The sequence below is a fragment of the Leiobunum rupestre genome, chromosome 3, assembly GCF_980474605.1.
Source record: "Leiobunum rupestre chromosome 3, qqLeiRupe1.1.hap1, whole genome shotgun sequence".
Lineage (NCBI taxonomy): Eukaryota > Metazoa > Arthropoda > Arachnida > Opiliones > Sclerosomatidae > Leiobunum > Leiobunum rupestre.
This window is the reverse complement of record NC_143386.1, coordinates 23,680,846-23,692,550: the sequence shown is the minus strand read 5'-3', so window position 1 is coordinate 23,692,550 and position 11,705 is coordinate 23,680,846. Positions and strand designations below refer to the sequence as shown.

Genomic DNA, 11,705 nt, shown 5'->3' with positions numbered 1-11,705 from the left:
CTCTAAGGAAAGGGCTTTAATTTCTCCATTTAAATCGATCTTATCAGTTCCCAGCAAATTATTTATAAATGATTTTAATGTTACAGGTAAATCTTGTTCACCTTTACTTAGTATATTCTCAGTCGAAGGGTGACAATCGAAATCACAGGTCATTAGTCTAATATCCTCTCTTGATATTTAAGCGCAGTTTTGACTATCCTCAACCTCTCTTCTTTTTCGTTGAACATTCTTTCTTCGTGCCATTTATTTATTATGGACAATCAGTTCTAGTGAGCCCTTGAAACAAAGTATACCGCTTCCTCCTCGATGTCTTAGCCCAGTTATAACTATGCTATCTCCAAATTGATCTAAAAGCTTGGTTTTCAAATGTTTTTCCGTAATAAAGTCATCTTCGTCTTCCATAAAGATCTTTAATTCGGCATTAATTTCCGAAATAGAAAACTGGCAACGCTCAGAACATATTAAATTTCTTCAGACCTTTTTCAGAGCGTCTTCTAGTTTGTCATTTTGAAGTCTAGCTTTATCTTTGCTTTAAATTATCGAGAAGGATGTATGGCAACTTTTGTGGTAGCTGGTTTCCAGAGCTACGAGGTCTATTTCTGAACCTATTCGTCGAAATACTTCGTTTCCCCATTTGTTACCACGAACTTTACATCTTGCTTCAATAGAATGCTTTATTTCGAGCGTTTATTCTACTTTACGAAAATCGCGAACCTTATTCTCTTTATTCTTGTTCGATGTCACAAAAAATACAATCGCTCATAAAATTGAAAGTGGGTGTGCTTATGGTTTCTGATGGTGTTGAACTACTAGAAGCAACTGCATTCTTCGTTTCTAAGTATTTTTGAATACTGGCTCTTCTAATATAGTTCAATCGACAATCTTTATGGAACGTTATACTGTCGAGTTTCTCAAAGTGTTCGTGCTTATTATCCAAACGTTCCTTACTGGCTTTTAATCTTTTATAAGCCCCTAGATTCCTCTTTTCTTCACCTTTGTAACAGATCTATTTTCTAACGGCTCGTCACATATCAAACACACTTCCATACCGAAAATTCGTATTGGCTAAAATTTATTATCCTTTATTTAACACAAGTTATATTAGTTTATACAAGTACAATTCCGATCATTCAACACTAGCTCATTTACTTTTAGCCATAGCGCGCAAGTTTCAACTCGAAAAGACCGAGAGGAACTACATTTTGAAAAAGGTCTCGAAATTATAGAAAATTTCGTTGGCGAGATCAGCCTGTTATTGAAGAAGAAACACGTGACTTAAAACAATATTTATTAGCTATCTGATATACTACAAAGGCTTTTGCAAGAGCGACTAGTTAACTTCCATTCCTGGACACTTCCACTAATAGCGTTCCTAAGGTTCATTCTCTAAAAATAATGACCTTTATTTTCCAAAAATTGGCGAATACATGTCAAAAGGTTTCCTATAAAGCAACGCGTTAAATTTTTATCACCTTAAGAACTTTTAGTGTCAAATTTCTGTATTTATGAGCGTTGTAACCTGAGCGGTCAAAGTCAGGACTCTATTGCCCCTTTCCGAAGTAATTTTTTAAATTCAATATTTTGTATGTTTTTTTTTAAATTACAAAGAAAAATTCGTATCGTGATTGGAATATCGAAATTTATAAACGTCCCATCTATGCCCACTAGAGAATATCTCATTCGATAGATAGTTGCAAGGGCTACATCTGTTGTCCAGTGACTTAACGCGATATATCTTCGCATTTAGCTTAAAAACGTAAAAAAACGAAAAATAGCCAAAATGGCGGGCGTTTTTAGACATGTTCCGCTCCGCGAATTTTTTAGAACTTTTTTGTCCTTACTCAGGACATCCATCTGAACACATTTCCGTTGCAAAACGGTTGTCCCAAATTATTTCCCGAACACCCCATTTTGAATTTAATTTTACCGTACTAGGCTCAAGTCAACATTTTAAGCTATTAATTCAGGTGGCGGGTTATACGACGTAGGAGGGAGGGTATTGGTAAGCCCTTCATGCCTAGCTAACTTTTAAGTTTAATCACAACAAGTTTTTATAAATAAAGAAACCATCAGTAGCGGCGGCGGGTGTAGGTTATGCTTGTTAAAGCTTACTTTTGATTTTATTAAGGTGTCTAATAACCGATTTAAAGGACCCAAAAATTAAATGGTGGGGTCCCAAGCCAGATTCTGTAGGTTTTGTTAGCGCCTTAAAATGACCCACTTTTAGGAAAACCTGTGAAATTTCTCGCGCCACCACTGGCGCACAATGATGTGTGTAAATATAGAAAGAAAAACGTAAAAACTAATTTAATTCTCAATTGTTTTATTATTTAAATTGAGGCTTATTTGCTTCGCGGGTCGCGGTTTCATTAATCACCCTGACGGCGACGTCCGCCTCCGCCGCGTTTCTCGCTACTGTCCCTCTCTTCGGACGATTTGCTCTCATCTGATCGAGGGGGTGGGCGAGGTTTAGGGCCGGGACCTCCAGCCTTGCATTGACCTTTTTTGCAAGTACCCTGAAATTCAAAAGATCCTTATAATAACTATGTATTATTTTAGATATCACGTTTTAAAAGTTAAGGTAACACCGAGGAGTTACAAAACAAATTTCATACCACTAATGCCTCACAAGCGCTGTAGAAAAAGTGGGTTTGCGGGTGATAATGATAAGTTAATCACCATCTATCTAAATGACCCATATTTTCGTTAAATTATTGAAAATTTTTAAAATTTGTATTAAAAAAGTTTTTTTAAAAATCACCTCTCTGTAACATATTTTAACCAAGGGTCCTCTTTCACTGTCGTGTTTACGTAGTTTTTGGATAGTGCTTTTGATTGGTACGAGTTTTAAGGAAGTTCCTAAATTACTTTAAATTGGTTTAGGGTTTTGCTTTATTGTCACTTTTGAGTATGCACTATTCTACCAATTCGCATGTTTTATCACTCTTAAGGTTAAAATGGTAGAAATACACAGATGAGAAACAAAACACAACTCATACCGCTTACGAATAGAAGTTTTTAAAGCAAAATCATACATTTTAGGGTATTTAAGGCTAAATTAATCCAACATTAACTACCGGTATGGAGAAGTTATAACTGTGGTATCAAATAATGCTTTAAATTTTAATTTAATTAAATAATATTATTACTGTTACTTTGTTAATTATCACCTTAAAATCATCCCAAAATATCTAAAGACATAAAATAATTCAATCACGGCCGTTACCCACATTTATTAAAAACTCTTTTCGAGGACATTCCTCACCCAAGCCCAAGAGTTTCAGTGGCGTTGGTCCTTCAAACGTTTCTACTCCCCATACGACAGCGCTACGCATTTGGTCGAAATCACTTTTATTGGGCACATCTATTCCAAGAGCTTTTTTGACGGCAGATTCCACTTCCGAAGTTTATATTTAATTAAAAATGTAACATTGTACAGATTCATGATACGTGTTCATAATTAACTAATAGAAAACGTAACGCAGCTAGTGTTACAATTTAAGACAAAAGTGGTATTTACTCTGATTCTTCTGCGATCGGTAACGCAAGGGCTGCCTTCTTGTTTTGTAGCCGATGTTTCTGAGTTGCTGATTTGACACAAGACTGAACAGCCTCCTGTCTCCTGCGATGACATGAGTAAAATAATAGTTCTATAGTAATAAGTGTTAAATAATCATATTTGCAAAATTAATTAAAATGTTAAACTTATTGAATTCGGTCTATATAATTTTAGTTATAATTTACTCTAATTTAAATAAGAAAATAACGATGATTACCATACATTTGCTGAAATAACGCAAATCATTTGACTTTTAAAGCTATGCTGACGCCTAAGCTCTATTGAATCATATATTTTTTCACTGAAAATACTAACGAAACAAAATTCATAACCGAATTAGATTCTGACCTCCGAAACACTTTGTAATGTTTGTCCGGTCTTTGTCAAAATAAGGCAGGCTGATAGAGATCTTGAATCTATGCAGTCGCCGTTTATACATCTCTGAAATCAAATGAAGATTATTAATATTACATTGGTTCAGTATATCTGAAATAGCAGCTCAAACAAATATGGCAAATATGTTATCCGAAGTTACTCGACTAAATGGAAAATAAAATTAAAAAATTGGGAAACATTTTTCCTATTGCGAGTGCAACGATTATACTGTTACAAGCTCTGTCTCATGACGTAAAAGAAAAAATTTATATGGCTATTTTTGGTTCAATTTATTTTTAGAAACATTTATTTCACATCGACGTCACAAAGAAGGTTGACTTAGAGTGTACTGAAAAATAATATATGAATATTTTTCTTGCTTATTTTTTTGGTTAAAAAGACAAATCACCCGGGATATGATTACCCATCAGTGGCGGATACAGAACAAGCTCAAGGGGCGGGTGCTAAAAGACATCTTGAGCTATGGGTGAAATAACAAATCATTAAGTCACCGCGCTTGGTGCTGGACCACCCGCGTCAAGGGGGAAGGGCACCCACATATTTTCCCGCTACTGGTACACGCAATCACCCCGCTATGCAGATCCATCATATTAAAGTTAAATTTGAAACTAATTTCCCATCATACTGTTTATTTACTTAATAAGCGCACTATAACTACCAAAGAGGAATATTAACAAACCACTCTCTACAATATGAACCAAATCACAATCACCGTTAACATAAATGGTGCGCTAAACCGTGAAATAACAAAAAAGACATAAAAAAATCCATTACAACGCTAATAACAATCACTTTGTCCATTAAATACGAACAATATTTGAATCACCCTGTAAATGAACTTAGTCAACTAACTATCAGAACGTAAGATTTACCTAAAGCCAAAGTAGCTTTTTCATAAGCACTTCAATACGAATAATCATATTTAATCACCCTGTCTATAAGCAAAAACCACGCACAAAAAGAAATACTTCAGTAAACTACGACCTCAGAGTAACAATGTCTTTAAAATTCAAATAAGAAAAAGATGCGAATAAAAGTCCCCAATTGTTAGACTTATAATATTGACAAATCTCAAAACTAGAGCTATCCCATTAAGAACTTTGACATCAGAGTCACAATATCAAATAAGCAAAATATGTGAATAAATTTCAATAAGAGTTCGAATTATAATACTAAGAAACCGCCAAATTAGAGCATCAGCCAGGCACCACGAAATCCAACGCCACGCTCGCCGATATTTCATCCATCACCGTACCGCCGCTGCCGATACATTTTTGAGATTTCCTACGACGTTTGAGCTGCGAGGGTTTGATCATTTCTAACAATTGATGTTTCATTCACCCTTCTCACCATATCGGTTGAAGAGTTAGAATACAGTAGAATAATGAATACTGCCACTGCCCAAATCCTTGATCACCGAAATCAATAATGGTTTATCGAGGTCATCTATTCCCCTAAAGATTAATGCGTCATAACGCCTCCTAACCCTATCGGTTGGACAGATTTGTACAATAAAGACACAGGCCCTACTGCAAAACAAAAATCGGCACTGGTCACATTTTGGGGTTCCAAACGCGAAAATGGATAAAGGGACACCAGTTCCAGTTTTGTATCATTAACTCTTATTACTCCATTATTTGAAAAGTTTATGTAGATTAGGGTGAAATTGGAAACATGGGCACGGCGAAATTTCCCGGCCCCGGTCGCCGGAAGTAGTAATAGGCTATTTAGAGTGTGTAATATCCCTAATTTTTTCCGTATCATTTTCAATTCCTACCCTAATGAACGAAGATTTATGCTTAGTATGGGAATGTTTGAAAACATTGAGAAGTGGAGAAAGTGCGTCAACAAGTTAGGTTATATTAACAAATTGCGTATCACAGAGTAGAGGGGATGGCTCACTGAAACCTTTTACGCCACACAATATAAAAGATGTTTCCACAAAATAATTATAATAAAAAGTATAACAAGTTTTTATCCACGTCACTAGCTTAAGATTTATTGTTCTTTATTTTCACGCGCGTTTCGCATGTGGATTTAATTTCCAAAATATTTAGCTAATGGAGCTCGTACTTTCTATCTTCAATAACAAAAGATAATGACTTAGAAAAACATGAACACGTAACCTCTATGGAGACATCTATTCTATTGTATTATTAATAATTAATTAAATGTACGCTAACACTTTAGTACTTGTTTCGAAGTTAATATTAGTTTTTCAAGATCAAGAACACTAAACAATGTATTTATATTGAATGATATATAAATATTTTGAAGATTTATGGTGCTATTAAAATTGAGTGGTTCATTATATTTGTGGCGTAATTGAGGGGGTGGTGATTTTCCCAGTTGTACCTTTTTGTTACAAAGGGAAAGGGGAAGTTTGCGTTACGTAATTTGTGAACCGCCCTTTGACGAACAAAAAAGTTTAATAGTGTTTAAATAATATCAATTTCATAGAAAACGTAAGACGAGGCTCTTTTGGTAAAGTGTTATTTAGCAGAAACGTTCTTCGTCTGATAATTCCATGTACAGCTGTTAATTACTTACACCCTTATTTTGACGAGGGTCTGCCGCGTTCTGGACGGTGCACGAAGTCATATCTGCTGCATTTTGGTTGTCGGCGATTTTCGAAGTTCCATTCATGCACATATACTGACAGGAGCCTTCGTAAACCTTTTTAACAAAAGAAATGTTATTGAAATATCAAGGATAAACTGATTACTGATGACAGTTGGTATTTCTGGTAAAGTGTTAGACGTTTGACTTTTTTCGAGTTATGCTGCCGAAATGCGACCAAACTCAAACAGCTGTTATAATTAGGATAGACCATGTTCATTTTGATTATGTTAAAATTTTAAAAGTAAGAACCAACTCGAAATTTTAAATGAATTATTCCGTTTGTGAGCATTGTACAAAACATTGTACGTGCATGTCTAGGACACCTCAGTTACAAAATGGGTCATACTTACAGGAATGGCCACTGCATTTTGATCCAAATTTGAGCATGCGGTGTCATCAGTAGAAGTTTGTCCTGCAGGAAACAAAATTAAGAAAATAGCATTATAACGCGAAGATAAGTGCTTTCACCGGGCGTATTCTAACCTCACTCCTATGAACTATTTCAGTAGCAAGGCCATATATAATTGATATAAGACCTTATTTTAACAATTCAGTTTCAATTGAAATTTCAAATGGGTAGGGAATTAGACGTTTACCTGAGCCGTAAAAGGTTTAATAGTTTTTAACTAAAGGCCAGACCTGAATACTCGATATTTATTTAACTAGGGATAATTTTGAGGTCCTGACTGAGGTTTTTTACATTTATATATCTAATCAGTTCATTCATCAAAAAATCATGACCCTTTATAATCTGAAAAGTAAAACATAATTCCTTTAAGATTTAAAAAGCTACATATTTTATTTTAACGACATAATTTTGAAAAAATAAAGCTGTTTTTACATAAACTTTAATATAAATTTCGTAATTTTCCCGAATAATTTTAAATATCTTATTACGTTAAAATTGTATATAAATTGAAAACAATACAAAATATTTAAATAAATATATAAATATATTTAAAAACATCGATAATAACATTAAAATATTTCAGAATTGATCCAAAAAACTTGGAATTAGATTATATTTGGCTTTTCAGGGATAATAATCAAATGGAGATTGCACAAAACTATTGCTCATAAAGTAATGTTTCTTTGGGTCATTTGTATAGCCAATTGCCTAACCGTATGAATCGTCATATATGGTATAGCTCCTAAATAAATACGATCTTAGGTATTGGGTGTTTTATTTACTGCCATAAAAAATTGCGCGTACAGCCACTACCTATGTAATTAATCAAAGCCCGTGCATGCTTGAAAAAGAAATTATGGTCTTTCAAGTTCGCTGCATATTCCCGCTAGGTGCTCAAGCCTTGTGTATAGCATAAGCCATGGTGATATAAATCACTTAGGCTACGGCCGGTAGTAATATATCACCTGGGCCTATGATATTGACAGGGCCAACGCAGTAGATTTAACGTACATGCGCACCTAGCGGGAAACTGCGGCGAATTCAAAATACTAAAAAATGTAATTATCTAAGAATGCATGGGCCTTGATTTATAACGTATTAATAACCAATTGATCCTTAAGTTACTAGACAAAATGGACACCTGCATTTTCGGTATCAATAACAGAAAGACTTTTTTCTGAGAAAGTTATCAATACAAAAGTTTGAAAATTGAAATTAGTTGTACGTAACCCGGAAATTAACTTAAGAAAATCACAAAAAAATGGTTATATATCAGTTAAATCCTCGAAAAATCAGTAATCATATGTACAAACATGTCCCTAGTGGCAACCGCCTTAGAAATAATAATATGACAAAAAAGCCAATATCAGCCAGAGGCCAGGTGCAGCGGCATCGGATACACCGTCGTGCCATCTCTAACTGTGCGAGCTTAACAGTTTCTTAAGTACATACCAAATCCTCCAGCTACCAGAGAAACGACTGCGATAAAGATGCGTATCATTTTCTTTATATTAAGTTGTTTACAATATTCGGAATCTGCCAGCGCACGGAACTTTATATAGACCACGAAGACAAGGAGTTATTTTTCTTCCATATTTTGACATATTGTTGTGAATTTATTGACAGCGCAAAGGACATTCAAATCAAACTTTTACAATTGATCATTAATTCTATGCGAGATGTTTTTCCAACTAAATAATAATTTTTATTATAAAGGGACAGGTGGTCGTGATTTATTTTATGAAGGAAGACATTTTAAACGTGTATTAGCAGGTACACTGAAGTAAAATAGTGGAATAAACATCTTACAACTAAAGTGACTTTATGCAGCTATAAGCCCTAACTACACATTTTTAATAATCTTTACTTCAAAAATCTTTGAAAAGCAAATTTAATGCTAACTAGAGAAAAATAGTGAAATATAGTTTAATAGATAATAAATAATCACTTTATTTATTTTTATCCACAAACAAAAATTATCCGGGAAAAAACGATTATTTTACATGTTAAATTGCTATATAGTCATGTATAAACAGTTAATCGTAATTTTTATGGTTAATCAAAACTTTAGCGGTTAATTTATCTGTTTCGCCGAGCTATAATATTTCCGCCCTTACTTTTATGTCCTCTCATTTTCTGTTTTAGGAGCATTAGGCTATGTGAAAGGTCTGTGGTATTGACTGCCATCTTTCAGAATGGTAGGCATTACTCTAACGCGTGTAATCGAATCGAACCAATGAGAAGTCGTTCATATTCAACGTCTCACACTTATTTTCCAGAACTTTAATACCACCATTATTATACTAAATTGAGAGATTATTAATTAAAGATCACAATATGATCACCAAATTAATTTTAATTCATTTAAAATTTTTAGTTAATATTAAAATTGAGTTGAATTACACCCCAACATTCTACACAGTTAATGCTATATGGCAGCTATAAGTCATTAACAGGCAAGCTTCACAAGATATCATACTAGAAAAGTGTTAATGAGATAATTCTTCATCTAACTGTATCAGTTCAGATAAGATTGATATGTAAAGACAATGTAAAAAAATAAGCTAAGCATAATGAGATAAATAATCTGATCAGTTCGTTGTTTTTTGGCAAAACATATAGTAAAGGCAAATTTTGATAATTTAGAATTAATTATAAATTTAAAATACATGCGTATTTAAAATAAATTTATTTCATTGAAGAAATATATCTGTAAGTACCACTTTCATTTCCCCCAGAAGTTATTTAAAAAGAAATTATAAAATTTAATTATTTCAATTTTTTTTAAATGGCGTCTACTAGGTTTTTAACGTCGAGCGCTGTTATTTAAAAAATGAAACTGTTTTTGGAAATATAGTTTTCCGAAAATTTTGGTTGTTTAAACCTATTTGGTAAAGTTTAAACTAAGAAGCTTACGCTTAAACAGCGTTGCTGATATTGTCATTGCGCCAGTTGAATTTTCTAACAGTGAGACATATCGTTGTTCAAATTTACGACGTTTAAAAAAACTTTCCTTTTCCTGAAATAAAAGTTTTACATTTAATGTTATTTTTATTAATTTATATCCGTTTTTCTAGCCATGGTGATTTTTATATCATGTTTTTAAATTTTCTGATAACGTTTTTAATTTATTAACAGCAGTTGAGTTTGATTGATTGTTTCCCAAAAGTCTATATTTTATACGTAATTTAACTAATAATCGAAGAACGTTTTAATACCAGGGGAACACTTTAAAGTTAAATTAGATTAAGGAAATAAAGAACGCACAGTTTATTTATTTTGTACTTCACAGAATTGCATCTATGGTTTTATTCTTTTTATTCCAGCTGAGGTTGATATTGATGTTAAATATTAAAAATGGTATTTATGAAGAAATATTTTTGCGAAATTGTTATTTTTAATTTTGACTGACTCTTTTTTTTCTGTGAGAATTGCTAAAATATAAACAACATTACATAGACGGATGACTATATAGATAGCTTTTCTGTTCTGATACCGTTGAAGAAGCGGATGAACATGTTAGGGTTAATGGTCGGGAGCCGTTGGATCGCGTGGCATTAAGGGTTTGTTACCCAGCCATCTGATTTAACATTAAAACTTGCTAACTGACTTGCCCAAAATGCGGTGCCTTAGGTTTAAGCCTAGCAGATAAGCTTACAAGCACTATTAATGAATTCTTGCTTGTATGAATGTAGGTTTTATTTGTTTTTCTTGCAATTTTCTTCCTCTCGGAATTGTATTAGTTACAGTCGAAAATGTTCGTTCATAGTTAAATATTCGCCTGGCATATGTCCTAGGTAGCAAATATTACAGATGCTGACTCTTGGTTTATTTTCTTACCTGGGCACGAAGAGTACCGAGTATTTGGGGCAAAAAACAAAATTTTGATTTAAATAAAATTTCTTTGAATAAAATTGAACTGGGTTGCAATAGTCCATGTAAATTACAATGAATATTTCATAGTTTACTGATATCGGCTGATTTTAAAGGATAGCTAATATTTCTACAATGTACTCTTGAAATAAAAAATGGCCAGTCTATTTTCAAAATCCTTACTTACATTTTGATTTATCAAACCTACACGTTTAATCAAAAACAATTTGAAGTTATTTTTAAATTTAACCGAAAACGTTATAAATTGAAATCCTAATATCAAACTGCATATCTGTGGTAAACCGTTCTAAATCAAAAGGGAGGTAGTCCCTATGCAAGGTCCGGTAGAGTAGAGCACCTACCCGGGCACTTGCTATATTATCTCGAGTCAGAATTAAGCCGATTTTACCCCCTCGTATCTCAAAAACTATAGGTCGTATCAAACAAGTGATGTATCATTTGAAAGGTTACAGGCACGCGACAAACATATACGAATTCCATCGAACAGGGTTGAGGCGACGTTTCGTAGTAATGGGGCAAAGTAAGGCTTAATTTTTCTTCTTCTTCTTCCATCTTCTCCTCGCAGACCGCTCTAAAGCAAAAACTACTGAACCTATTTAAATGAAATTTAAATGGTTTACAGTTTCAAATTAAACTCCCATTATGTCCTGCCAAAGGAGAAGTTCGTATCTAGTATAGTTCTTGAGCTATGGTGACAAATGTACAGTTCAGCGAGTCGGTAACGAAACCATGGAGTAATAAACACATAAGAAGTACTAAACCGGAGCGACCAGCGATTTAAAAAAATAATGCAAAAGGTTTGATGGTTGATTCTAGGTAAAAAAG

At 33.6% G+C, this 11,705-nt stretch overlaps 1 protein-coding gene across 1 annotated transcript; it reads right to left on the bottom strand.

Annotated features, from left to right (window-relative positions):
- Window positions 1-2,306: 2,306 nt before the first annotated feature.
- LOC149949846 (uncharacterized) lies at window positions 2,307-8,523 on the bottom strand. Its single transcript, XM_090169317.1, has 6 exons — window positions 8,439-8,523; window positions 6,928-6,989; window positions 6,506-6,631; window positions 3,908-4,000; window positions 3,521-3,622; window positions 2,307-2,516 (listed from the first exon to the last, which is right to left on the bottom strand). The coding sequence occupies exons 1-6, from the start codon at window positions 8,485-8,487 to the stop codon at window positions 2,370-2,372; spliced, it is 579 nt and encodes a 192-aa protein (XP_090025443.1). The 5' UTR covers window positions 8,488-8,523; the 3' UTR covers window positions 2,307-2,369.
- Between the last annotated feature and the right edge of the window lie 3,182 nt (window positions 8,524-11,705).